General features: G+C 42.8%; 1 protein-coding gene across 5 annotated transcripts in view; it reads right to left on the bottom strand.

The window, feature by feature from the left end:
• DAPK1 (death associated protein kinase 1) overlaps nt 1-7,146 on the bottom strand; it is a 213,463-nt gene extending 206,317 nt beyond the window's left edge. For 2 of the 5 annotated variants that reach the window (XM_061426092.1, XM_061426097.1), the window contains exons 1-2: nt 6,817-6,907; nt 5,804-5,973 (exon numbers count right to left, since the gene is read on the bottom strand). In XM_061426092.1, the coding sequence (XP_061282076.1) occupies nt 5,804-5,865 (62 nt within the window). In that variant the 5' untranslated portion in view covers nt 5,866-5,973; nt 6,817-6,907. Of the gene's footprint in view, nt 1-5,803; nt 5,974-6,182; nt 6,342-6,437; nt 6,526-6,816; nt 6,908-7,090 lie in introns of those variants that run through there. The other 3 variants (XM_061426094.1, XM_061426095.1, XM_061426096.1) reach the window with 3 other exon arrangements.
• Nucleotides 7,147-25,385: the final 18,239 nt, after the last annotated feature.

The raw sequence follows: 25,385 nt of genomic DNA, 5'->3' as shown, positions 1-25,385 counted from the left end.
GGGTCGCAGAGTCGGACACGACTGAGCGACTGAACTGAACTGAACTCACCAACAAAAACTCCTCCCCTCCCCTCTACTGGTAGGTAGCTTTCTTTGTCTCCTGATCAGAAAGAAGTTTTTACACTAAAATCATGCTTTATTTCATGCATATGAAATGCGAGATTAGGTTAGGTTAGGTACACAAAGCTACTGACTAGAATTAAAGGTGAAAGTTCATAACACATTCCCTGGCAGGGTGTCCCAGAGATCAGACAACACAATCTTGACCTTGAGGTTCACCTCTCATCCCCCTACCACAGCATCTCTCAAGCCTCCCCCCTCCACCCCTCTCCTCAATGCGCACACACACACTCACACATCAATGCTCACATACACACACACACACACACACACACACACATTCACACACCAATGCCTCACACACACACACACACACACACTCACACACCAGTGCCTCACATACACACACACACAAACACTCACACACCAGTGCCTCAAGGAAATGCACTCTGCACTTCAGAGGTTACAGATTTGCTGGGAGACCAGAGGATATGTCTGACGATGGCACCTCTTCTGACATAACACTGTATTTGCAATTACTGAAATTAATCTGCACATCCATCTCTGTAAGCTTATTGTGTTTTTCACGGCTTTACAGGGGTGAGCCAACGCTATGGGGCTTTTAGGTTCGTAAGCAGCTGGGTGAGACACAAGCCAAGAGTAAAGAGCACAGACAGGCCAAGAAGGCTGCTTCGATGTTCCCTGGCTTCTCCATCAATAAGCGCCTCCATACCCTACATTCCTGGGGTATGCTGGGGTCCAGTGAGCTGAATTTCTGTGTCCCCAGGAGGTCCAGAGGCACATTCTGCATTCCCAGTGCTGGCAAGCAAGCATTCAGCCCAAATGCCACTCAGCACTGTCACCACGCCCTCCCTTCACATTCTAGAAGACTATTATTAGATCTCCCTGAAATGCACAGAATTTTTAAATCCCTGACTGTTATCTCTAATAGGAATATTTGAACTTTATCTCTCTTAAAGCTTGGCTGCCTTTCCCATCAGAGCAAACATCTGAGGGGACAAGAAAGCAGAAATGAATAGAGAACACTCACAATCAGCGAGGTCCTACGGGATGATCTCACTAGTCAACCGCACGAGCCTTGAGCCCCACTTCCAAGGAGAAAACATGCTCGGAGGTCTCTCCTTCCACCCTCACCCCTATCCCCATGAGACTGCCAGTATTCTTAAGACTGATTTCTGCAGTTCACAGTAAATCAACTGAAAGATGTACTCAGACTGTCAGGTTTATTATCAATACAGCTCCTTATGTTGATTAAAATGCTCATGGATTTTATGCCAAAATGAGAATGTTTTAACTTTGAATTATTATCTTCCAGTGACCATCCAAACAAATGTAGAATATGTAAGGCTCCACTGTGTTTTGTTTAAAACTCATCTTGTGCTTAGAAATTTTGGCTGCTGTGAACATTACTGTTCAGCCAGAGAATGCAAAAGCAAAAGCAGCTCTTATTTTGATGAGCTACAGTCTTTAATATCCTAAGTTTATCCCTACCAGTCATCACTTATTGAGGGTCATATACATGTAAATATATATGGGGTGTTCATGATACTTTATGAATATTAATCCATTCATTCATTCAATCAGCAAGCATTTATTGAGCACCTAGTATCACACATCTAATTAGGCAGAAGAGATAAAAAGTGATGAGAAAGTCCAGGGCCACAACCTTGTGACAAGTTGTGGGGAAAGCAGACAATCAAACAAGTAATGAGTATGCACTGTGGTAAATGTTCTAATGAGGAAAAGAGGTTATTAAAAATAATATCTGAGGCAGTGACTACGTATCCGATGTTTACAGCCACTGCCCCCAATTCTCACAACATCCTGCAAAGGTAGGGATCTTCCCACTTTCCGGTGTACCAGGCTGTCCCATGCTACACACTGCCTCTCCATCGGTGTCAGCATCCGCATCATCGTTTGCATCTCAAATCCCCATTCTGGTCTCAATATTGTACCTGCAGGCCTGCATTAACTTATTCAGGCACTGATCAAATTTTTGCCCGGAATTATAAAGCACATTGTACACCCTGGGGAGAAAAGAGACCAGAACACACTCTAAAGGAACTTTCAAGTTGGCTACATGGAGTAATACAAGAACATTAATAACACAAAGCAAAGATGGAGCATGGACCGGGCAGTCTGTGGTCACAATCAATGGAGTGCTTCAGACGAGCCATTTGGCTTCTGAAAGGGAGAGATCATCATGGAGAGATTTATTCAGGAGATAGGACCAAGGTCTTAAGATCACATAAGGTCAGACTGGAAGAGAAACAAGGCCAGTCCTTAGGAAGGCAGTGTTCAGAGAGGTGCTCGGAAGGCTCACGGATTAGGCTGAACCAAAGCCAGGGGTGAAACTGGAGCCTGATGGTGGGACAAGTCAGACTTCAGCTGCCCCATGCGCCCACTGATAAGAGATGCTAAGGCACCTGGGGCATTAAAATGACCCAGTGTAACAGCACATGCAGAAATCCACATTTGTAAGAACTCCTCCCAGAAACCACTACACATGACGGAAGCAGTTCTTCATTCCACCTCCTGGGATAGAGGCTGAGACCCAAAGGACCTCCTGGAGTCAACAGAGGTCACCAAACAATACTGTAATGATGAAGTCTCTTTCACTGCAGGCGCTTGTCTCCACTTGACTTCAAGGCCAGAGCTGCATTATTCAGAATCAGCGTAGAGAGGCTGAGGGCCGTCAGCAGTGGGTCTTCCTCACGGCCCTTTATCCACAGGCCCTTCCCCAAATTGGTAAACAGACACTTAAAAGAATATCGGATTGCAAACCGAGTTATTGGCGTGCCTGGAATACTCACGTCTCAACCAAGTTCTGCCGATGATATCTTTGTTTGTTTAACGCACAACTGCTGATAAAATACTTTTACATGTCTTAGATTACTTGATACTCACAACAGTCATGAAATAAGCACTAGGCCTCTAATTTAATAGATGAAGATCCTGAGGGTCAGGGAGGATAAGTGGCGTATTCAAAGTTATAAAGCTACTGAACTGTAGAGCCAATTTTGGGTCAGACTATCTGTGCAGTGGTCTGTCTGCTCTGTCACTACTGCAAATGATCATAATACTTTATAAAGGTTTTTAGCGCTGACAAAGAGTTTTTATGGTAGTCCTGGCAGTACACACACTAATATACACAGAGACACACACACTCTCGCCCTTGTACATACAAACTCTGTTTTCATAAAAGTAAAGTGACAATAGTAATAATCACAATACTACATTCTACTTGTTAAAAAGTCCGTCTTTCTTCCTCTAGCTATGGACTTTTCTCAGCTCATTTATCAGGTGAAGAAGAAGCAAAGCCACTCAGTCGTGTCCGACTCTTTGCGAACCCATGGACTATAGCCTAGCAGGCTCCTCCGTCCATGGGATTTTCCAGACAAGAGTACTGGAGTGGGTTGCCATTTCCTTCTCCAGGGGATCTTCCCTACCCAGGGATTGAACCTGGGTCTCCGGCATTGTGGGCAGACGCTTTATCCTCTAAGCCACCAGGGAAGCCCTTTACAAGGTGAGTAGCTATTATTTAGATTACTGCTAAAGATACATGGGTGAAGTCTTAATCCTAGATGTTGGCCTATTTGTAACTCACACTTAGAACAACCTTGCTTATGTGTTAAATATCTGCCCATTTCCGTTTTGCAACACTAAGCTCTTGCCTCCACTCCTAATCTCCTCGCAGTGACTCACAGCAGCATCTTTCCCAAATGTCCATCTTATGCCTGCATTTGTTTTCAGGAAGTGGCAATTTCCCAGCAGACATAAAATTCACAGGGCTTGAAAAAAACTTCAAAAAAAAAAAAACCCCAACTATTTACCACATTTTTAGACAAAAACAAAAGACCTATTAGACAGATGGGCACGTATACTTTTTTTTTCAAAATCCCCAACTCCCAGTTTTTCAGAGCACTTCTTTGAAATTCATAGGTCACACAAATTAAAATTTTCAATAAACAATTTGTCAGTTAGTCTTGCACAGTGGGGAGAAAATTATACACAGAAATGTAGAACGAGCCAGAATCAAAGCCAACTGCTAGTGACAAATGAGCAAACCACTTCCCATAGCAGAGGCAGAGGTCCTGTCATCACACCCACGAAATAAAGGATCACAAACTCCTCCATCAGCCACAGGGAGTCCGCATTTTTTGTTTTTCCTTCTCATTACACATAATTCTATCAAAAGATCTTAATGAAAATAAGGTCAGCATATTTAATCTATAAAGCAGTCATCTCACCTACTTTTAATCATCTCTCTTTATGAGAGAATTTATATAATCAGGCCACACTACACAAACAGAATTTAAATATAGTTTTTCGCCTTTCTCTCCTGCTCCCAAAGGAAAACTCCATGTACCACTCATCTTGCTAAAAGCCACAGGAATAAAGTGACTTAATTCTAGTTAAACCAAGTATTTCAACCACATACTCTTAAACCTTAACCTTAAACATATCCACGAAATGTGATTTTTGAGAGGTTTCCTTCTTATTCATTCAGTAAATCTCCAGTATATAATAAGCTTCCCCTAAGCACAAGCTCCCAGTGATGTTCTTAGTTCATACTAAATGTATACAGAAATATTTTATATAATAACTTTAAAAACATTGCTTTTAGCCTGAACTATTACTTGAACTTGAAAAATATTTTAAACTCAATTTCAGTTCTCATAAGGTAATCTAGGGTGTGGGTGTTTTTTAATTTCCTTTTCATGGGGAAAAAGGAAGCACTGAATCAGACAACAGATGTATATGGAAAAATACATATTTTGATACACATATTAAATAAAGACATACTTTTTGTTTGTTTAAAGATTCTTCTACTTGACTCACAATACAAATAAACCACAGTCAAATTCCTTATGCTGAATTTAAATTAAGGCGTGAAACCTGGGTTTTCTGCTGAAGCTAGACCAGAGCACAACCCACCTTGTCAAATCCCCAGTCAAGAGGAGACCCATCCAGGCCTTCCATGTCCCCAAAGAAATGGTTCTTTGTTCACCTGGAACTGAAAAGCTCCACTTTCAGAGTCATAGCTCCTGCAGCAATGGAAGTATGCTTTGAATCCAGATAGCCATATTAGACTCGCCGTCAGGGATTTGTTAAAAATTTAACATCGTGAAAGAAAGCAAAGCAAGCAACCGCTGACACCAACTGGGTAATTAAACTGCTGGTTCAAGGAAGTTTCAAAATCTAAACCCAACATCAACATCTGGCAAGTCTTCATGTGTGACCTACCAATACTTGTTCATGCATGTTACTCCAAAAATTCATAAAGAGGGAAAGTATTATGCTTTTAAAAGCCTATTAATTGGTGTGTCCTCTCTATCTGAATCACACATAAGCAGCTAACTCCAGTTCCAACTACATAAGCTTTTGCCTCATTGTTTCAGAAGGGCAAAAGCTGACAAGAGTTATTGAAGACAATTAAATCTGTTCTTGTCCAGGGGTCTCGATCAATACACTTCATCATAATGTAACACTGAAATTGCCTCTCCACCCCCAACCCCTTGGATGAGGTAGTTTATTTCTGGTCCCTAGTCCTTGCTGGGTTAGTAACTCTTTTCTCTATAATTTGCACATCTCCTAGAAGGGCGAGGGAGACATCTGAATTCAAACTCCATTTGTTTACCGCCCCGCTACCCGCAATATTATGCATTCCCACCACCCGAAAGCTTTGAGCTTTCGGCACCCCACCCCACCTGCCCCGTACCTGCCAAGTTCCTCGCCGGTGTCGTAGTAATCATCCACGTTTTCCTGCCTGAACACGGTCATGATAAACTGTCACGCGTCACCAAAGCCCAGCGCACTTCAGCTCCGCTTCCCAAACCATCACCACCGCTCCTGCGCCTCCGTGGGCCCCTCATGCATCAGTCAGCAGTCCTTAAAACGAAAAAGGCAATATAATAATAAAATGACAACCCCAAAAGGAAGTACCCTTCCCCTGGGCTAAGTCTAGCTCGCTGAAGACCACCTCTCCGGAGCTGCCCCACCCCGCCGGGTGGAGAGGAGCACTCTTTGTTAAACCCCAAAATAGGGATGCCCCCAGCCCAGCATCACTGGCGCACTCGTGTGGCCCGGCACCGCCGCACCCCAAGGTCTGGGTCTCCGAAAGCAAGGCGCGGAGCACCGATCAGCACCCGCTCCGGAAGTCGCTGGCCTCCCGGCCTCCTCTTTCTATGCACACACGCCCACCCAGCTCCCCAGCTCCAGGGGCGCCGCGGAAGAATGAAGCCCTCGCCCGGGCGGAAAGCGCCTGGCTGGAAGCATCCCTCTCCTGCCAGGAGCAGCCGTGCAGCCCCCGCGCCACCTCTCGGTGCCCGCAGTTCCCCGGCCGCCACGGCCACCTTCTCTCCTCCCTCGAGCCAAGCTGTCCCCAGAGGCACATTCCTGGCGACTCCCGCTCCGTTACCCAGCCGACCCGGCGTGCGGCCGCCCGGGGGAGCAAGGGAGGGAAGGGAGCGGCCGAGGGAGGCGCGGCCGCCGGCTCCTTCTTCGCGCCCCGAACACAAAGCGCCCGGCCCGCGCCACCTGTTCCCATCCGGCCCGCGGGGCTGGGGGAACCTCCTGGTGGCGATCCTACTTCTCCCCTCAGTCAAGTTTACCCTGCCTTGGCCTTCCCTGTTGTCTTGGGCGCTGCCCGGGCAAACCTCGTCGTGCCTCGGCCGCGAAAGCCAAAGCAGGCGGCGGGGCTCGGAAGGATCAGAGTCGCGCGCGGCCACTCACCCGGGCGCCCGGGAGCTGCCCGGGTCCTTCCCGGGCGCTGTCGGAGGCCGACGGTAGGCGCCAGCGCCCGAGACGAGCTGGGCGGCGGCGGGAGTGCAAGGAGGCTGAGAGTGGGGGCGCGGATCCCGCGCGTCCGCCCGGCGTCGGCTCGGCCTGCCTCTCCCGCTCCGGCTCCGGAGCAGCCCCGCGGCTCCTAGCCGCCTTCCGGGCTGAGGGCGGCCGACAGGCGGCCAATAGGGACCCCGCGGGCGGGCTGGCGACACGGCCCACCCACCTCCGAGCTGCCCGGCCGGGCCGGCGCTGCAGCTGCTGCGCTGCGCTGGCTGCTCCTCCCCGTTCGGCTCTTGGGGCTCGCTGGCGCGCTCTACCGCGCACACCCCCACACCAACCCACTCACCCTACACCCGCGCAGAGAGCGGTCGCGCGCAACGTGGGTGCCCCACCTGTGACACGCGGCTATATGCCCTCTTCCGCTAGGATCCAGAGGAATGCAATTCCTTCCTCCTGCAAAGGTGTTTTGAGCCCCCAGCGTGGGCCAGGCACGGTGCTTGGCACCTGAAAATCACAACAGACCATAATAAGTTTTTTAAAATCTCTGGTCTTCTGAAACTTACATTTTGGCAGAGAAACTAGACAATAAGTATGTAAACGAATAAATGAGATCATTTTAGAAAGGATGGGTTCTGTGGAGACAATACTGAAGGATAACACGATCAAGAATGGCAAGACAGGAGTAGATCTCATTAGGAGTTTCTCTACGGGACTGGTGTTTTGAGCTGAGATCTGGACTGTGAAAAGATATGAAACCAAAGAATAAAGGTTTGGGGTATCAGAGGCCCAATGTAACAGCAGAAACGAAAGGTTATGTGTGCAGTCCAATACGAATTGGTTATTGATGAGTTGCAATGTGGTTAGTCGAGAATTAGGTGTGCAAGAAGTGTGAAATATACATGGGATTCCAAGACTTGGTATAGAAATAAGGATGAAAAACATTTCTTGAATATTTTTTATGTTAAATGCATGTTCAAATAATTGTATTTTGTACATATTGGGTTAAATAAAATATATTATTAAAATTAATGTTACTTTTTACTTTTCAAAATGCAGATATTATAAAATGAGTACCTATGTGGCTTGCAGATATTTCTATGGACTGTGCTGGTCTTCTTAGAGATCCCATACCTACTGGAGATCCTTATCCATTCTCTCTGCTTCTTACCCCAGGCCCCCACCAAGCCCTGAGGTGTGAGAAACAGGAAGGATGTTTCCCTATAAGGACTGCTGTACCTGCAAGTTCAGTCATGTCTGACTCCGTGTGACCCCAAGGACTGTAGCCCGCCAGGCTCCTCTGTCCATGGGATTTTCCAGGCAAGAATACTGGAGTGGGTTGCAGTTTCCTTCTCCAGGGGATCTTCCAGATGCAGGGATTGAGTCTTCTGAGTTTCCTGCATTGGCAGGTGGATTACTTAACCATTGAGCCACCTGGGAAGTCCATAGAGACTGCTGGGAATCCTTAAACAGAGAAAAGCTCCTATTGGAAAAATCTACTTTACTGCTGAGAGTTACTAAAACTGGTATGTGAACACACTGAGAATTCAGCTCCATGTCATTGTTCAAATTTCCAGATTTTCCAAAATGAGATGGTTTAAACTCTCTTTGTGCTAAGTCTCTTCAGTCGGGTCTGACTCTGTGCGACACTGTGGACTGTGGCCTGCCAGCTGTCCATGGGGATTCTCCAAGCAAAAATACTAGAGTGGGTTGCCATTTCCTTGTCCAAAACTCTCTTTAGTTCAACAGAAATTCTTGGGGTAAAAAAGAATACTCCTCAGATCTTATGTGAGACCCTCCTCTTAAAGAATATTTCATACAGTGACCCACAGAAAGGGCACACATTCATTATGAAAGAATCAAGGGAAGATTCCACATTGGGAGGCATTATCAATCTAAATGATGGGTTTCAGAATTAACATAAAAGGATCTTGAGAGGTGAAAAATACAGACAAAAATAACAAAAAAAAGTGATTCATTTTGGGAAAATGCAATTGAATACATCTGTTGGCGGGAGGGATTAAAAACAGACTTGAGTGCTTGAGGATGACTGCTTTAGGGGTAATATTTTCCCGCAAAATAAATAAATAAGTTTTCCAAAACAGTGAAGAGAACTGGTTCTGTTTGGTGACCAGCATGTCTTCCCTACCCTATTGGACATGATGATCACAGTGGATTTTCTAGAGTATTAAAAAAAAAAGTGCAGACTTGGGAGTCACACAGTTGGATCTAATATTAGTGGAACCATTTAATCCTAGTTGTGAATGACCCTGGCTGTGTCCTTTACCTCTTAGCTTCATGTCTGCACTAATTTAGGCAAGCATTTTAGACAGGGAAATGTGCCCAAAATTCAGTGAAGAAGCTGAGTCCAATTCTCCTCCAAGAATATGAGTTAGCTGTGGTGGCTTGAGTTTAAGAAAATGTAGTAGAAGTTGACAGGGTGTAACATACTTCTAAGGCTGGGTCATAAGGTTTTAGAGCTTCTGTCTAATACTCTCTTATTCTCTCTCTGGCTCTTTGTCTCTCTTACTCTTGTTCTTTCCACACACTCCGGAAGCCTTCAGCTGCCATGGTTACACTGGGGCTGCCATGTGGAGAGACCATGTGGAGAGACCACAGAAAGAGAGAAGCCCAAAGAAGCCAGCTGTTCCAGCCCCACCCCCACTCTCAGCTATTTGTGCCTTCACAGCCCCAATTTTGGGAGCAGAATAAAGGACCATTATCTTTCTAAGCTTCCCTGGTGGCTCAGATGGTAAAGCATCTGTTTGCAATGCGAGAGACCCGGGTTCGATTCCTGAGTCAGGAAGATCCCCTGGAGAAGGAAATGGCAATCCACTCCAGTACTCTTGCCTGGAAAATCCCATGGATGGAGGGACCTGATAGGCTACAGTCCATGGGGTCACAAAGAGTCAGACACGACTGAGCAGCTTCACTTCACTCACCATTCTAAGTCATTATTTTGGGGTGGTTTATTATAAGGCAATAGATAACTTATATAAGAAAACTTAGCTCTTAACTTGTGCCAAATGATAATCAGACTGAATTATTCTCTTGCTTAATCTTCAAACAACTCTAAATTAATTGTTTTTTCCACTTTATATTTAACCTTCTTAGTCTCAGTTTCATCACCTGCAAAATGGGAACAATAAATAGACCCTTGTGTTTTCCTCAGAGTTGCTGGAAGATTCTAAAGAGATGATGCATTAAACAAGGCTTTGTACATTATAAAATACATCAGAATGTTGGTATTATATTTTCTAACATATTCCAAGCAAGAAGAGCTCTTAGGGACATCTCTTTCATGGAAGATGACAATACTACAATCCTGAAATTATGAGATTCAATCTGGAAAGGACTTCCATGAAGAGAACTTGATTGTGATATGGACTGTGACTTATGATAATCATGAGGATAACATTTAAAACAGACTCAAGGATAGAATTTAGGACATTATTTTACATCTGCATTAGGGTAAAATAACCGCTGCTAAAAAGTCCACAGATCTTAGAGGTGTGATGCATTTAAAGGTTTATTTCTTGCACTCAGAACAGATACTTGCAGGAATTAGAGAAAGGGTTCCCCTCCACATGGTCATTCGAGGATCCAGGCTTCTGTCCTCTAATAGATCCACGGTTCCTTGGCACACTGAGTTTCTCAGTTGATCCTTTTCATCTTTTGGCTGATTAGAGAAGAGACAATTCAGAAAGGACTGCACTGAAGTTTTTTTAGGGGGTCAGGTTTGAAGTCTGAGGCTTAACAGTTTCTTGGAAAAGATGTTCTAATATCAAAGAGAGTGGAATACACTAGCTCAGTTCAACTTTGGGTTACTTTTTGTGACGTGCCTTTGGCTTTTATCAAGGGCTAATATTTTTAAATGGCCGCAGGAAGAATGTTTCTGCACCTGTGGTTTCCCTGAAGATATTGCCCATTGTGTAGTTGAGTGCCTCTTATGTAGACAGTCACATGACTGACTCCAATTCTTCTCAGCATTGAGCACTGAGAGAACTCATCACTTCTGACCAAATGATGTTTCTTTTTTTGTGACAATGAAAATTACAGAGCTCACTTTGTTTTCCATTTTCCCCTGGCTTCCAGAAAGCACATAGCAGGATCCAAGTTATGTCCAATTTGCTATATTCTCTGAATCAATCAATACGCATTTATTGTCCAATATATATTAAATACTAAGGATGCAAAGATAAATAAAACATTCTCTGTCCTTAAGTAACTCAATCCAGTGAGGGAGACTAAAGAACAAAGGGACAGTTCTATTAAAGTGTTGTTGTGTTAGATATAATCCATTTATTTCTCTATATGTACTTTCTACGCTTCTCTACCTTTACAGGTCTCCAGGCTGGTTGTAAGATCATTTTAATTCATTACCTTGTCCTCTGGTGGGTTTGGCCAATGAGGTACCAGGCATGGGGTCAAGGAGAAGGGAGGCGAAGGAGGCCAGGGTAATTATTGTCCTGCTTTTCTCACTGCAAGTTTGCCTTGGTCACTATCAAACAAAAGTCACTGCTCCTCACCAGGTAAATTTTCTTTGTGATTGTCTCTATACAGGTGTTGCTGGTAACCACTCTCTCCCCTAGTTTCTTCAGACCTAGAACTGATGGCAGCTCCACATTACAGACCCGGAGTTCCTGCCTCATCCTTCATGGCTCCTCTGCCCCTCTTGCACACCTTGTTGATCATCCTAAATTGAGTGTGCCATCTCTTTCCTTTGCAACCCCTGCAGACTGCTGTGGAGACACAAAGGGAGGTCACTTAATTCAGATATAAAATGGGGATGGAGGGTGACAATGGGCGAAACTGAGGTTTCAGGAAAGTTTCCTGGAGGAGCTGATGATCCTTCTAAAAACCTGTGAAGCAGATTAAGAGCTAGCAGAATAAAGTGGTGGGTGATGAGTGGTGGGTTGTAGGGTGGGATGGCTGGGAGAGAAGGACATCTAGGGAGAGGAGAACAGTGAGGGTGAAATCACGGATGTGAGGAAGATAATGGCTTGTTCAGGAATCTGTAAGTAACCAGAGTTTGGGCAGTGAAATATTCCAATGTAAGAGTAGCATGGGGAAGGGTGTTTTGCACTGTGTCTAGCACTTGGATAAGAGCAGAAAGGTAAACCAAGGGAGAGCTTGGCAGTCTTGTCCGTTGTGCTGAGCACTTGGGTCTTCACTCTGAAGACTCTTTGATACCCGGGGTGATTTGTGCTAACTTGGCACATTCTAGGAGACAGTGGGGAGAGAGAAACAATGAGAAACTTTAAGGAGGTAGAACTCATAGGGCTTGGTACCAGAGGAAAAGGACATAAGTTTAAGGTGCCCATGGGGCATTTAGATAATATCCCTGTGGAGAAGGGTTCCTATGCGAGAACAGAGGTAATTCTTGTGTACGCCATGGGAGGTTTGAGCATGAGTGAGTCAGCTGAGCAGCTATGGGTTTTACTTATATTTCTTGAGGTCAGAAAGGGTTCAGTTCAGTTCAGTTCAGTCGCTCAGTCGTGTCTGACTCTTTGCAACCCCATGAACCACAGCACACCAGGCCTCCCTGTCCATCACCAACTCCCGGAGTTCACCCAAATTCATATCCATTGAGTCGGTGATGCCATCCAACCATCTCATCTTCTGTCGTCCGCTTCACCTCCTGCCCTCAATCTTTCCCAGCATCAGGGTTTTTTCAAATGAGTCAGCTCTTCGCATCAGGTGGCCCAAGTATTGGAGTTTCAGCTTCAACATCAGTCCTTCCAGTGAACACCCAGAACTGATCTTCTTTAGGATGGACTGGTTGGATCTCCTTGCAGTCCAAGGGACTCTCAAGAGTCTTTTCCAACACCACAGTTCAAAAGCATCAATTCTTCAGCGCTCAGCTTTCTTTATAGTCCAACTCTCACATCCATACATGACTACTGGAAAAACCATAACCTTGACTAGACGGACTTTTGTTCACAAAGTAATGTCTCTGCTTTTTAATATGCCGTCTAGCAGAAAGGGTTAGAGTGGTGAATTGAGACCTCATGAATACTGAGTGCCTCAAATGCCTCCTGTATGTACAATGCATTATAAATATTTGCTGTCTTCTTGGTCTAATAGGTTACTAACTTCCTTATCTGTGCTTAACACAACTTGCAAGTTTAATCTATCCCATTTGTTTTCTTGTTTTCTATAACAGAATTGAATATTCACAGCCAAAATGTCGAATGCACATTGCACAACTCCTTCTGAGCTGTGAGATAAATGAAACACTTCTCTGACCCCTTCTCCCACCATTGCTCCTGACTCAGCTTCACATGCTCCTCAAGCTTTATGTATCAAAGAGTGACCTCATCTTCTCATCCCCCAAATAGCTCATCCGTCTGTATTTCAGCTCACATGGCAGCAAAATCTACCTAATCACTTAACCCCAAATTTGGGTATTGCCCCGACTCTGTCCTTTTCCTCTGGTACCAAGCCCTATGAGTTCTATCTCCTTAAAGTTTCTCATTGTTTCTCTCTCCCCACCATCTCCTAGGATGTGCCAACTTAGCATAAATCACCCCAGGTATCAAAGAGTCTTCAGAATGAAGACTCAAGTGCTGAGCACAATGGACAAGACTGTCAAGCTCTCCCTTGGTTTACCTTTCTGCTCTTATCCAAGTGCTGGACACAGTGCAAAAGACCCTTCCCCTCTCTACTTTTTTCTAGTGCATAATTGTAAAGATTAGGACTTGCCATCACCTGCCTGGCCCTCTGCACTGGAGTTTAAGACCCCGAGTTTGAGACCCTATGGCATGCATTCTGCCTACTTGGCTATGCCTACTTTCCTTTGACTCAGTTTCTTTCCAGTTTTCATTTACTTATTTTATGGTATTGAATGCTTTGCTGCTGCTGCTGCTGCTAAGTCATTTCAGCCATGTCCAACTCTGTGTGACCCCACAGACGGCAGCCCACCAGGCTCCCCCATCCCTGGGATTCTCCAGGCAAGAACACTGGAGTGGGTTGCCATTTCCTTCTCCAGTGCATGAAAGTGAAAAGTGAAAGTGAAGTCGCTCAGTCGTGTCCAACTAGCGACCCCATGGACTGCAGCCTACCAGGCTCCTGCCTCCATGGGATTTTCCAAGCAAGAGCACTGGAGCAGGTTGCCATTGCCTTCTCCAGAATGCTTTGCTAACCTTCATTAAATCCTTTGTTAAAAAACAAAAACAAGTGAGATGTAAACAAACTCATACAAATCACTGACCATTGTATGAAAGGCCACAGGAGATTATAAATGTCTCCAGATGCAGGCTTACTTTGGTCCTTAGCCTGATTTCTTTTATGCGTGGCCCGATTTCTTTTAGGTTCAGACACTCGCTGGAGCAAAAGATTGGTAACACTAAATCACTGAACAGCACTCATAAAGCTCATGGCCCAGAATATCAGTCGTGTTCTTAACTAGAGGTGCATAGCACTGTCTCTAAGCCCTGTACATGTCACTCATTTTACTGTTAAATGCAAATATAGCATTCATATAACTCCTTATCTCTCCATGGAGTTCCTGCTGTTGGATTTTTAGTGCAGTTAGGCACCAGATTATACAGCATTTCCTCATTTGGATACAATGGATAAAGTTAGGACCATATCCAGTTGGATATAGAGGGAAGGGGAAGAGTGGAACGTTCAAGAGTTTCTGTTTTGTCAAACAAACTTAAAGCAAGACTGAAAGAAAAGTTACCCCTAAGGAAGCACTTGACATTACTCTTCCATTAGAACTGGATGTACAAATCATAATTACAGGTAAAATCTAAGCTTACAGCCGCACTGATTTAGTGAAGGTAATTCTATTTATTTTCTACTGTTTCTAATCTTTTTTTTCTCTATCAGTAACTAATGAACCTCTTTAAAATCATCAGATTTAATATCATTGTTTTATATTTATTTCCTTTAAGAAAAAATTATGGTAAAAATATTTTACCAAATTCTTTTTTTTTTGGACACAGAGATATTAAATGTTACAGGAGGAGATTCAATATCAATGAAAGCCTCCACATTTCCTGGCATGGTTTCCTGAAATACAGGTCCCATTACTCAAGCCAATGAAGTGATTTACAGCCTTATTCATAGCAGTTTGGTAGGATTTATAGAAACATTGCTTTTTAAAAAGGACAAACGTCATAAATTTTTCAAGAAGGTTTTGTCAGTCTGAAGATTTAAAAATAAAGCAATTATCTTTGGCCCTTTCAATGCTGTATTCTCATAAATCTACACACCTATAAAATTGATAGCTTTTGCTTACATAAACTTAATAAGTCCAAATATATTCTTTTAAAAAAGTTATATTCTTACAATGGGCATAATTTAACTTGTTGCTTAAGTATTTCCTCCATCTTCTCTTAATTTTAAGAAATATTGAGATGATGAAAATTTCTTTGGAAATACTACTTAAGAACACTATACTGGATTTATAACTTCTTAGGAATTGAGAATTACTTCTAATAGTTTCATACTCACTCATTTAATTATTTATTGAGTCATAAGGATAATGGTGAATAAGACAGACCCAGGGAGTAATGACTTAGAAGTAGCTACATTTTATATTTCTGTTTTAATAGAATACTCTTAAAGAAAGGATCTACTTGGTTTTTCTGAAATTTCCTGATTAAGATTCCTAGAAGAAATCTCCCCAATGGAGCTCTCCAAACACAATCGATAAGAGTAGTTCCTAATTAAGTTTATACAATAAAAAAGACATAATAGCTGAAAATGTACCTCCCACCTCTTTTGTAGACTTTCACACCACTGCCATATCTCCAGTTTACTGCACTCTCATAATATTTAAAAAACATAAGATTCCTACTTCCCATCCTATCCTAACTTTTTGCAAAGGTGGTTAAATTTTCAAATATTAACTAAATAGATTCTTTCATATATTAAAAATAATAATTACATCTAGGGAGAATTCCCTGGCAATACAGTTGTTAGGACTCCAAGGGGAATATGGGTTCAATCTCTGACCAGGTAACAAAGATCTGGTTTGCTGCGAGGTGTGACCAAAAAGAAAATTACATTTCGCTTGACTTAAATATGTCTTCAGTGACTAAATATGTCTTTTTAAAATGAGTTTTGCCCAGTTGATTTGCAAAGTCAAATATTTTTCAAATATTTGATTAGATATTTGATTTATTTAAGTTTTACAAATACTTACAGACTCCTTAAGTGTTAAAAGTCCATGTTTTGTATCTCTAAAAAGATCTCAAAAAGTTAGTACTAAAAAAGAGTGGTACTACACACATGATGGGCTTCCCTTGTGGCTCAGCTGGTAAAGAATCTGCCTGAAATATGGGTGACCTGGGTTCAATCCCTAGGTTGGGAAGCTTCCCTGGAGAAGGGAAAGGCTGCCCACTCCAGTACTCTGGCCTGGAAAATTCCATGGACTGTACAGTCCATGGGGTCACAAAGAGTCAGGCATGACTGAACGACTTTCACTTCACGCACATGATGGCAGTGAAACTGTTTCCTGGATTAATTGCCTTTGGGGTAATCAGTTAGCTACAATGATGTTCTGATATACAGACAGTCTTTGCTTTTAACCAAAATGCATTTGAGGAAACTAGAACATCATGCAACCCACGGTGTAAACATATAGTGCTTTTCCACGGGAAGAATGCAATAACTGGAGGTTGTACTACTGCCCAAGGATTTGGCATGATATAAAACATGGCAGTAAACAAAAATAGGTCATAAAAATCGAGGCTCATCAGCAATGACTCTATGAAGATACAAAACAGCAAAATTATGTTCCAAGCCTAATAAAATGGGCATAATTGCACTGCAGACATCACCACAGCACTCCACTGTTACAGATACATGTGTATATACATATGTATGTCGCATAAAATGCATTTCATAGTATCATAAATGCTAGTTAAAATAGTATGCTGAATAAAATATGCATTAATTAAACAGTTCATCAATAATAATCATGCTTATTTTCTAAGTTTGGAAGGACTTTGGGGAGATAATTGGCATGGACCAGGTTTCTAATATCTGTTCAAGAAGGTTTAAGGTGATTCCCCTTTCTCTCTTAGAAAAGTTCCTTAAAGCAGTGAGAAGCTTCGGAATTCATCAGTGCTGCTTCAAAGGATGGTATGAAGTTATCAACATGTGTTACTTGTTGACATCAATGGCTACTACACTGAGAAGTAATTTTTTAAGGATCTCAAGTTTGACCAAACATCTCTTCTTCATTGTTTGCTGCATCATCAATTTATTTACAAATTCTGTTTATCATGAAATAAAAGGAAAGCTCCCAGCAAAGAATACAAAACAACATTTCCAGTTCACTGGAAAACCTTGAACTTATAATAATAGTTTTATGTATTCTAACAGAGTTAATCAAGAAAGGCATATAACACAATCTGAGCAACCTGAGCTCTGTCCTCGTTTTCTAACAGAAGCCATGCAGTGAAAGCAAAAAGACATTTTGAACTTGACTGTATGGCAAATAAGAAACCTTAAAACCCTCTAGCTATGAATTATTAGAAACACTAATAACATACAAAAAAGAATCATTTAAATGTTCATCTGCAGCTGAAAGATAGCGAGGAAGAAAAAAACCAAAAAGATAAAGCTACTAAAATTTTAAAAATAAATGATAAAAATGAATCCTGACAGCACTGGAGATGGGCATCAGCCTCAGGAATATAAAGGGTTAGACTTTTAATACTCAAATGGGACAGTAGTTGAGACTTCGGGCAGTTTTAGATAAAACACTCTTCAAGAGATCAAACCTTCAGTAAGATGAACTAGATAAGAACCTACCCTCTTACATGGGCAGATGACATAAAGCTGATCTGCCACAAGGTATGTGAGAATTTGTAACATTACACCTCCTCCTCACATGAAATTGAGTTTAAAACTGATACTTTGTGTTGGTCCAGAATCACCTATGTCAGGAAAGTGGTCCTGAACTGGTAAAATCCTCTGAAGAGCCGTGGCCTCAACCCCACCCCAGGGAGGATACCCAAGTCTCACTGAAGAGGAGTTCACAATCAAAAGCTATAAAACTCTCCAAGAACCAGTGCAGCAGAATTAAGAATCACTAGGCTTAGTCATGCGGAGAAGGCAATGGCACCCCACTCCAGTACTCTTGCCTGGAAAATCCCAGGGAGGCAGGAGCCTGGAAGGCTGCAGTCCATGGGGTCGCTAAGAGTCAGACGTGACTGAGGGACTTCACTTTCACTTTTCACTTTCATGCATTGGAGAAGGAAATGGCAACCCACTCCAGTGTTCTTGCCTGGAGAATCCCAGGGATGGGGGAGCCTGGTGGGCTGCTGTCTATGGGGTCACACAGAGTCGGACACGACTGAAGCGACTTAGCAGCAGCAGGCTTAGTCATGACTTCTCTGGTGGGTGAGATGGTAAAGAATCTGCCTGCAAAGTGGGAAACCTGGGTTTGGTCCCTGGGTCAGAAAGATCCCCTGGAGAAGGGAATGGCCACCCACTCCAGTATTCTTGCTTGGAGAATTTCATGGACAGAGGAGCCTGGTGAGCTACATATAGTCCACAGGGTCTCAAAGAGTTGGACACCACTGAATGACTAACACTTTCACTACTTTCCAGGCTTAATCAATGAGGGAAACAACCTCTCTCCCAATAAATTTAGCTAATGGGATAATTGGATAGAGATTAGAAAGTAAGAATGCTAAAAATGACTAAAGACATTGAAGAAAGACTCAGACTTAAAAAGTACAGAAGGACACAAATGGAAAAGGGTTGCTAGATGACTGCCAGGCAGTAGGGAATGCACAAACTTCCGTACTAAAAGAGATGAAAAGTGGGAGCTGTGGGTCTTACGCGTTTGATTTAATCAGATCATTCTCTAAACACTGCATTCAGCCGCCATGTTCTTTAAAAATTACATTTGCTTTTTCAAGGTAAGAGTGGGGTGGAAAGATGTCAGTCCTGAAGGAGAAATAATAGATTTATGTGGCTAAAAAGTAGACTAGAGGGAATTCCCTGGCAGTCCAGCAGTTAGAACTCCACATTTTTACCGCCCAGTGCAGAGGTTCAATCCCTGGTTAGGGAACAAAGATCCCTTTGCGCAAACTGCAAAGTGCTACCCAAAAAATATATGTACACCAGAAATCCTTATGGAATTAGTTAGTGATTGCCAACTCTTACTGGGACCACCTTTATGTATTTGAGCAATTTTGACATTTTAAAAATCATAAGGCATTTTTTTCCATCACCTTGAAAATTATTTATGTTTGGCCACATTTCAGCAGGTTACACTTCAGACTCCTATTTTTTTCCTTCTCAATATCAGTTGGAACATTGTTCTAACCTGTTCAGCTGTCTTTCTGAGCTTTTCAGGGTATTGATATGGAAGCCTCGGTAAGGGAGAACTTTGCGGAAGAACCACAAGGACAGAATTGAGGAGACCTGAGTTTTATCATTTACTGTGCCACTAACACTGCCATGGGGCCCTGTGCAAGTTACATAATCGCTCCCAATGTCGGTTTCTCTCTCTCTTTTTTATATATGAAGCTTTCTGCCAGACAGGAAATGTAAGTAGGTAAAGTAGCAAACAAAATACCTGTGTGGACCAGATTCCACTGCGTGTACTGCATGTCTGACTGGGTCAAGTTTTTTTTAAAGACTTTATTTTTTAGAGCAGTTTAATTGGGAAATTTTAGGGGAAGTGTACAAAGATTGCCCATGTAGCTCTTGCCCCATAAATGTACAGCTTCCCCTATTACCAACATCATCAACATCTTGCACCAGAGTGGTGCATTTGTCACACTGACGAACTTATCTTGACACAACATCACTCAAAGCTCATCGCTTACATTAGGCTTCATTCTTGTTGTACATTCTATGAAAGTGAAAGTGTTAGTCCTCAGTTGTGTCTGACTTTTGTGACCCTATGGATTGTAGCCCTCCAGGCTCCTCTGTCTGTGGGGATTCCCCAGGCAAAAATACTGGAGTGGCTAACCATTCCCTTCTCCAGGGGATCTTTCCCACCCAGGGATCAAACCCAGGTCTCCTGTACTGCAGGCAGATTCTTTACCATCTGAGCCACCTGGAACAAATTGATAATGACATGTCTCTACTATTATGGTATCATACAGAGTAGTTCAGTTCAGTTCACTTCAGTTGCTCAGTCGTGTCCGACTCCTTGAGACCCCGTGAACTGCAGTACGCCAGGCCTCCCTGTCCATCACCAACTCCCGGAGTTCACTCAGACTCATGTCCATCGAGTCAGTGAGGCCATCCAGCCATATCACCCTGTGTCGTCCCCTTCTCCTCCTGCCTCCAATCCCTCCCAGCATCAGAGTCTTTTCCAATGAGTCAACTCTTCGCATGAGGTGGCCAAAGTACTGGAGTTTCAGTTTTAGCATCAGTCCTTCCAATGAAAACCCAGGACTGATCTCCTTTAGGATGGAATGGTTGGATCTCCTTGTAGTCAAACGGACTCTCAAAAGTCTTCTCCAACACCACAGTTCAAAAGCATCAATTCTTCAGCACTCAGCTTTCTTCACAGTCCAACTCTCACATCCATACATGACCACTGGCAAAACCATAGCCTTGACTAGACGCACCTTTGTTGGCAAAGTAACGTCTCTGCTTTTGAATATGCTATCTAGGTTGGTCATAACTTTCCTTCCAAGGAGTAAGCATCTTTTAATTTCATGGCTGCAGTCACCATCTGCAGTGATTTTGGACCACAAAAAAATAAAGTCTGACACTGTGTCCACTGTTTCCCCATGAAGTTATGGGACCAGATGCGATGATCTTAGTTTTTTGAATGTTGAGCTTGAAGCCAACTTTTTCACTCTCCTCTTTCACTTTCATCAAGAGGCTTTTGAGTTCCTCTTCACTTTCTGCCATAAGGGTGGTGTCATCTGCATATCTGAGGTTATTGATATTTCTCCCGGCAATCATGATTCCAGCTTGTGCTTCTTCCAGCCCAGCATTTCTCATGATGTACTCTGCATATAAGTTAAATAAGCAGGATGACAATATACAACCTTGATGTACTCCTTTTCCTATTTGGAACCAGTCTATTGTTCCACGTGCAGTTCTAACTGGTGCTTCCTGACCTGCATATAGGTTTCTCAAGAGGCAGGTCAGGTGGTCTGGTATTCCCATCTCTTCCAGAATTTTCCACAGTTTATTGTGATCCACACAGTCAAAGGCTTTGGCATAGTCAATAAAGCAGAAGTAGGTGTTTTTCTGGAACTCTTTTGCTTTTTCGATGATCCAGTGGATATTGGCAATTTGATCTCTGGTTCCTCTGCCTTTTCTAAAACCAGCTTGAACATCAGGAAGTTCACGGTTCACTTATTGCTGAAGCCTGCCTTGGAGAATTTTGAGCATTAGTTTACTAGCGTGTGAGATGAGTGTAATTTTGTGGTAGTTTGAGCATTCTTTGGCATTGCCTTTCTTTGGGATTGGAATGAAAACTGACCTTTTCCAGTCCTGTGGCCACTGCTGAGTTTTCCAAATTTGCTGGCATATTGAGTACAGCACTTTCACAGCATCATCTTTCAGGATTTGAAATAGCTTAACTGGAATTCCATCACCTCCACTAGCTTTGTTCGTAGTGATGCTTTCTAAGGCCACTTGACTTCACATTCCAGGATGTCTGGCTCTAGGTGAGTGATCACACCATTGTGATTGTCTGGGTTGTGAAGATCTTTTTTGTACTGTTCTTCTGTGTATTCTTGCCATCTCTTCTTAATATCTTCTGGTTCTGTTAGGGCCATACATTTCTGTCCTTTATTGAGCCCATCTTTGCATGAAATGTTCCCTTGGTATCTCTAATTTTCTTCAAGAGATCTCTAGTCTTTCCCATTATGTTGTTTTCCTCTATTTCTTTGCATTGATTGCTGAGGAAGGCTTTCTTATCTCTCCTTGCTATTCTTTGGAACTCTGCATTCAGATGCTTATATCTTTCCTTTTTGCTTCTCTTCTTTTCACAGTTATTTGTAAGGCCTCCCCAGACAGCCGTTTTGCTTTTTTTGCATTTCTTTTCCATGGGGATGATCTTGATTCCTGTCTATCAGATCTAGTCCCTTAAATCCATTTCTCACTTCCACTGTATAATCATAAGGGATTTGATTTAGGTCATACCTGAATGGTCTAGTGGTTTTCCCTACTTTCTTCAATTTCAGTCTGAATTTGGCAATAAGGAGTTCATGGTCTGAGCCACAGCCAGCTCCCGGTCTTGTTTTTGCTGACTGTATAGAGCTTCTCCATCTTTGGCTGCAAAGAATATAATCAATCTGATTTCAGTGTTGACCATCTGGTGATGTCCACGTGTAGAGTCTTCTCTTGTGTTGTTGGAAGAGGGTGTTTGCTCTGACCAGTGCATTCTTTTGGCAAAACTCTATTAGTCTTTGCCCTGCTTCATTCCATATTCCAAGGCCAAATTTGCCTGTTACCCCAGGTGTTTCTTGACTTCCTACTTTTGCATTCCAGTCCCCTATAATGAAAAGGACATCTTTTTTGGGTGTTAGTTCTAAAAGGTCTTATAGGTCTTCATAGAACTGTTCAACTTCAGCTTCTTCAGTGTTACTGGTTACAGCTTCTTCAGCGTTACAGAGTAGTTTCACTGCTGTTAAGATCCTTTGTGCTTTGAGTATTCATCCTCCCCATCCCCCCACCCCCAATCCTTGAAACCACCATCATTTTACTGTCTTCATAGTTTTATCTTTTCCAGAGTGTCACTTATGTGGAATCATACAGTAGGCCCCCTTTTCAGATTGACTTCTTTCACTTAAGAATATGTTTTTAACTTTCCTCCACGTCTCGTCATGGCTGGATAACTCACTTCTTTTTAGCACTGAATAACCATCCATGGTCTGCATGTGCCACAGTTTAGTCATCACATCCTGAGGACATCTTTGATTCTTTGAGTTTTGCAGTTATGAATAAGTTGCTATAAACATCCACACGCAGGTGCTTGTGTGGACATGTTTTCAAGTGGATTGGCGGGGGGTGTCTAAAGACTGAGGAACACAGTTACTGGATCCTGTTTAGTTTTGTAAGAAACGGTGAAGCTGTCTTTCAGAGTTGTACCATTTTGCATTTGAAGTAGCAATGAATGAGAGTTCCTGTTGCTTCACATTCTCACCAGCATCTAATGTTGTCAGTGTTTGATTTTTAGTTATTCTGATAGCTGTGTAGTGGTACCTTGTTGCTTTAATTTGCATTCCCTGCTGACAAATGATATGGAGATCTTTTCATATGCTTACTTTCCATCTATGTATATCTTTAAATTGCTTATTTATTTATTTTGACTGAACTGAGTCATTGTTGTTGCACTCAGGCTTTCTCTAGTTACGAGTGAGTAGAGGCTACTCCTCATTGTGGTGGGCGGGCTTCTTCTTGCAGTGGCTTCTCTTGTTGCAAAGTACAGGCTCTAGGGCTCATGGGCTTCAGTAGTTGTGGTGAATACTGGAATACTGGAGTCGATTGCCATGCCCTCCACCAGGGGATCTTCTCAGAACAGGGATCAAACCCATGCTCCCTGCATTGGCAGGCAGATTTGTATCCACTGTACCACTAAGGAAGTCATTCTTTTTTTTATTTTAATTTTTAAATTTTATATTGGAGTATAGTTGATTTACAATGCTGTATTAGTTTCAGATGTGCAGCAAAGTGACTCCATCATACAAATACATACATATCCATATATCTATTATTTTTCATATTCTTTTCCCATATAGGTTATTATAGAATATTGAGTAGCATTCCCTCTATTGATTAGAACTCCCCCTACAATTCCCTCCTACCTATACAGTAGGTTCTTGTTGACTATTTTGTATAGACAGTGTGTATATGTTAATGTATATCTTCTTTGATGAAGTGTCCTAAAGGTCTTAGAGTTTCCCTGGTGACTCAGTGGTAAACAATCTCCCTGCCAATGCAGAAGATGCTGGTTTGATCCCTTGGTTGGGAAGCTTACCTCGTATAGGGCATGGCAACCCACTCCAGTGTTCTTGCCTGGAAAACCTATGGACAGAAAAGCCTGGTGCACTACAGTCCATGGGGTCGCAAAGAGTCAGACATGACTGAGCGCATAAGCACTCTTTAAGGTCTTGGCACATTTTAAAAATCAGATTGCTTGTTTTTCATTGTTATGGATTAATCTTTCCAATCTGTTTGCCATGGAGTTCAGTTCTTTGACATGTATATTCTGTGTAACATGCATTCTGTGAGAAACAGTGTTCCACGGTCAGATAAGTAAGTAAACAATTTCTCTTCAGCTTAACTTCTGAGAACTTTAATACACCAATGTGCAGGGCTCCAAGTCAGGAATTTGGTAAGCCTGGTCACCCTAAACTATTGGATCTCCTCTTTGCCCAGGAACTCTAGATATGCAAACTTACTTTTTGTATTTTCCAGTTCTATTATTCTTTATATAAGGATATGGATACACTTTTACTTATGTGCTATTTCTAAGTCAATTTAGGTGGATATAAAAAGCGGCGGCTACAAGGAGCTGGAACGGCTAGCAGCGGTTGGGCAGCGCAGGAGCCGCGATCGGCAGGCAGGAGATAATCCACGTCCAAGGTCAGGAGCAGCAGCTACGCTTTGCTGGAGCAGCCGTGAAGAGATACCCCACATTCAAGGTAAGAGAAACCCAGATAAGACGGTAGGCACTGCGAGACGGCATCAGAGGGCAGAGAGACTGAAATCACAATCACAGAAAACTAGCCATTCTGATCATATGGACCACTAGGCCATGCCACGTGAGGCCACCCAAGATGGACAGGTCATGGTGGAGAGGTATGATAGAATGTGGTCCACAGGAGAAGGGAATGGCAAACCACTTCAGTATTCTTGCCTTGAGAACCCCATGAACAGTATGAAAAGGCAAAATAATAAGGTACTGAAAGAGGAACTCCCCAGGTCAGTAGATGCCCAATATGCTACTGGAGATCAGTGGAGAAATAACTCCAGAAAGAATGAAGGGATGGAGCCAGAGCAAAAACAATACCCAGTTGTGGATGTGACTGGTGATGGAAGTAAAGTCCAATGCTGTAAAAAGCAATATTGCATAGGAACCTGGAATGTTAGGTCCATGAATCAAGGCAAATTGGAAGTGGTCAAACAGGAGATGGCAAACGTGAACATCGACATTCTAGGAATCAGCTAACTAAAATGAACTGAAATGGGTGAATTTAACTCAGATGACCATTATATCTACTACTGTGGGCAGGAATCACTTAGAAGAAATGGAGTAGCCATCAGAGTCAACAAAAGAGTCCAAAATGTAGTACTTGGATGCAATCTCAAAAATGACAGAATGATCTTTGTTCATTTCCTAGGCAAATCATTCAATATCACAGAAATCCAAGTCTATGCCCAGACCAGTAATGCTGAAGAAGCTGAAGTTGAACAGTTCTATGATGACCTACAAGACCATCTAGAACTAACACCCAAAAAAGATGTCCTTTTCATTATAGGGTGCTGGAATGCAAAAGTAGGAAGTCAAGAAACACCTGGAGTAACAGGCAAATTTGGCCTTCAAGTACAGAATGAAGAAGGGCAAAGGC

Source organism: Bos javanicus, chromosome 8 (assembly GCF_032452875.1).
Source record: "Bos javanicus breed banteng chromosome 8, ARS-OSU_banteng_1.0, whole genome shotgun sequence".
In the NCBI taxonomy this organism is placed as follows: domain Eukaryota; kingdom Metazoa; phylum Chordata; class Mammalia; order Artiodactyla; family Bovidae; genus Bos; species Bos javanicus.
This window is presented reverse-complemented; position numbering and strand designations above follow the sequence as displayed.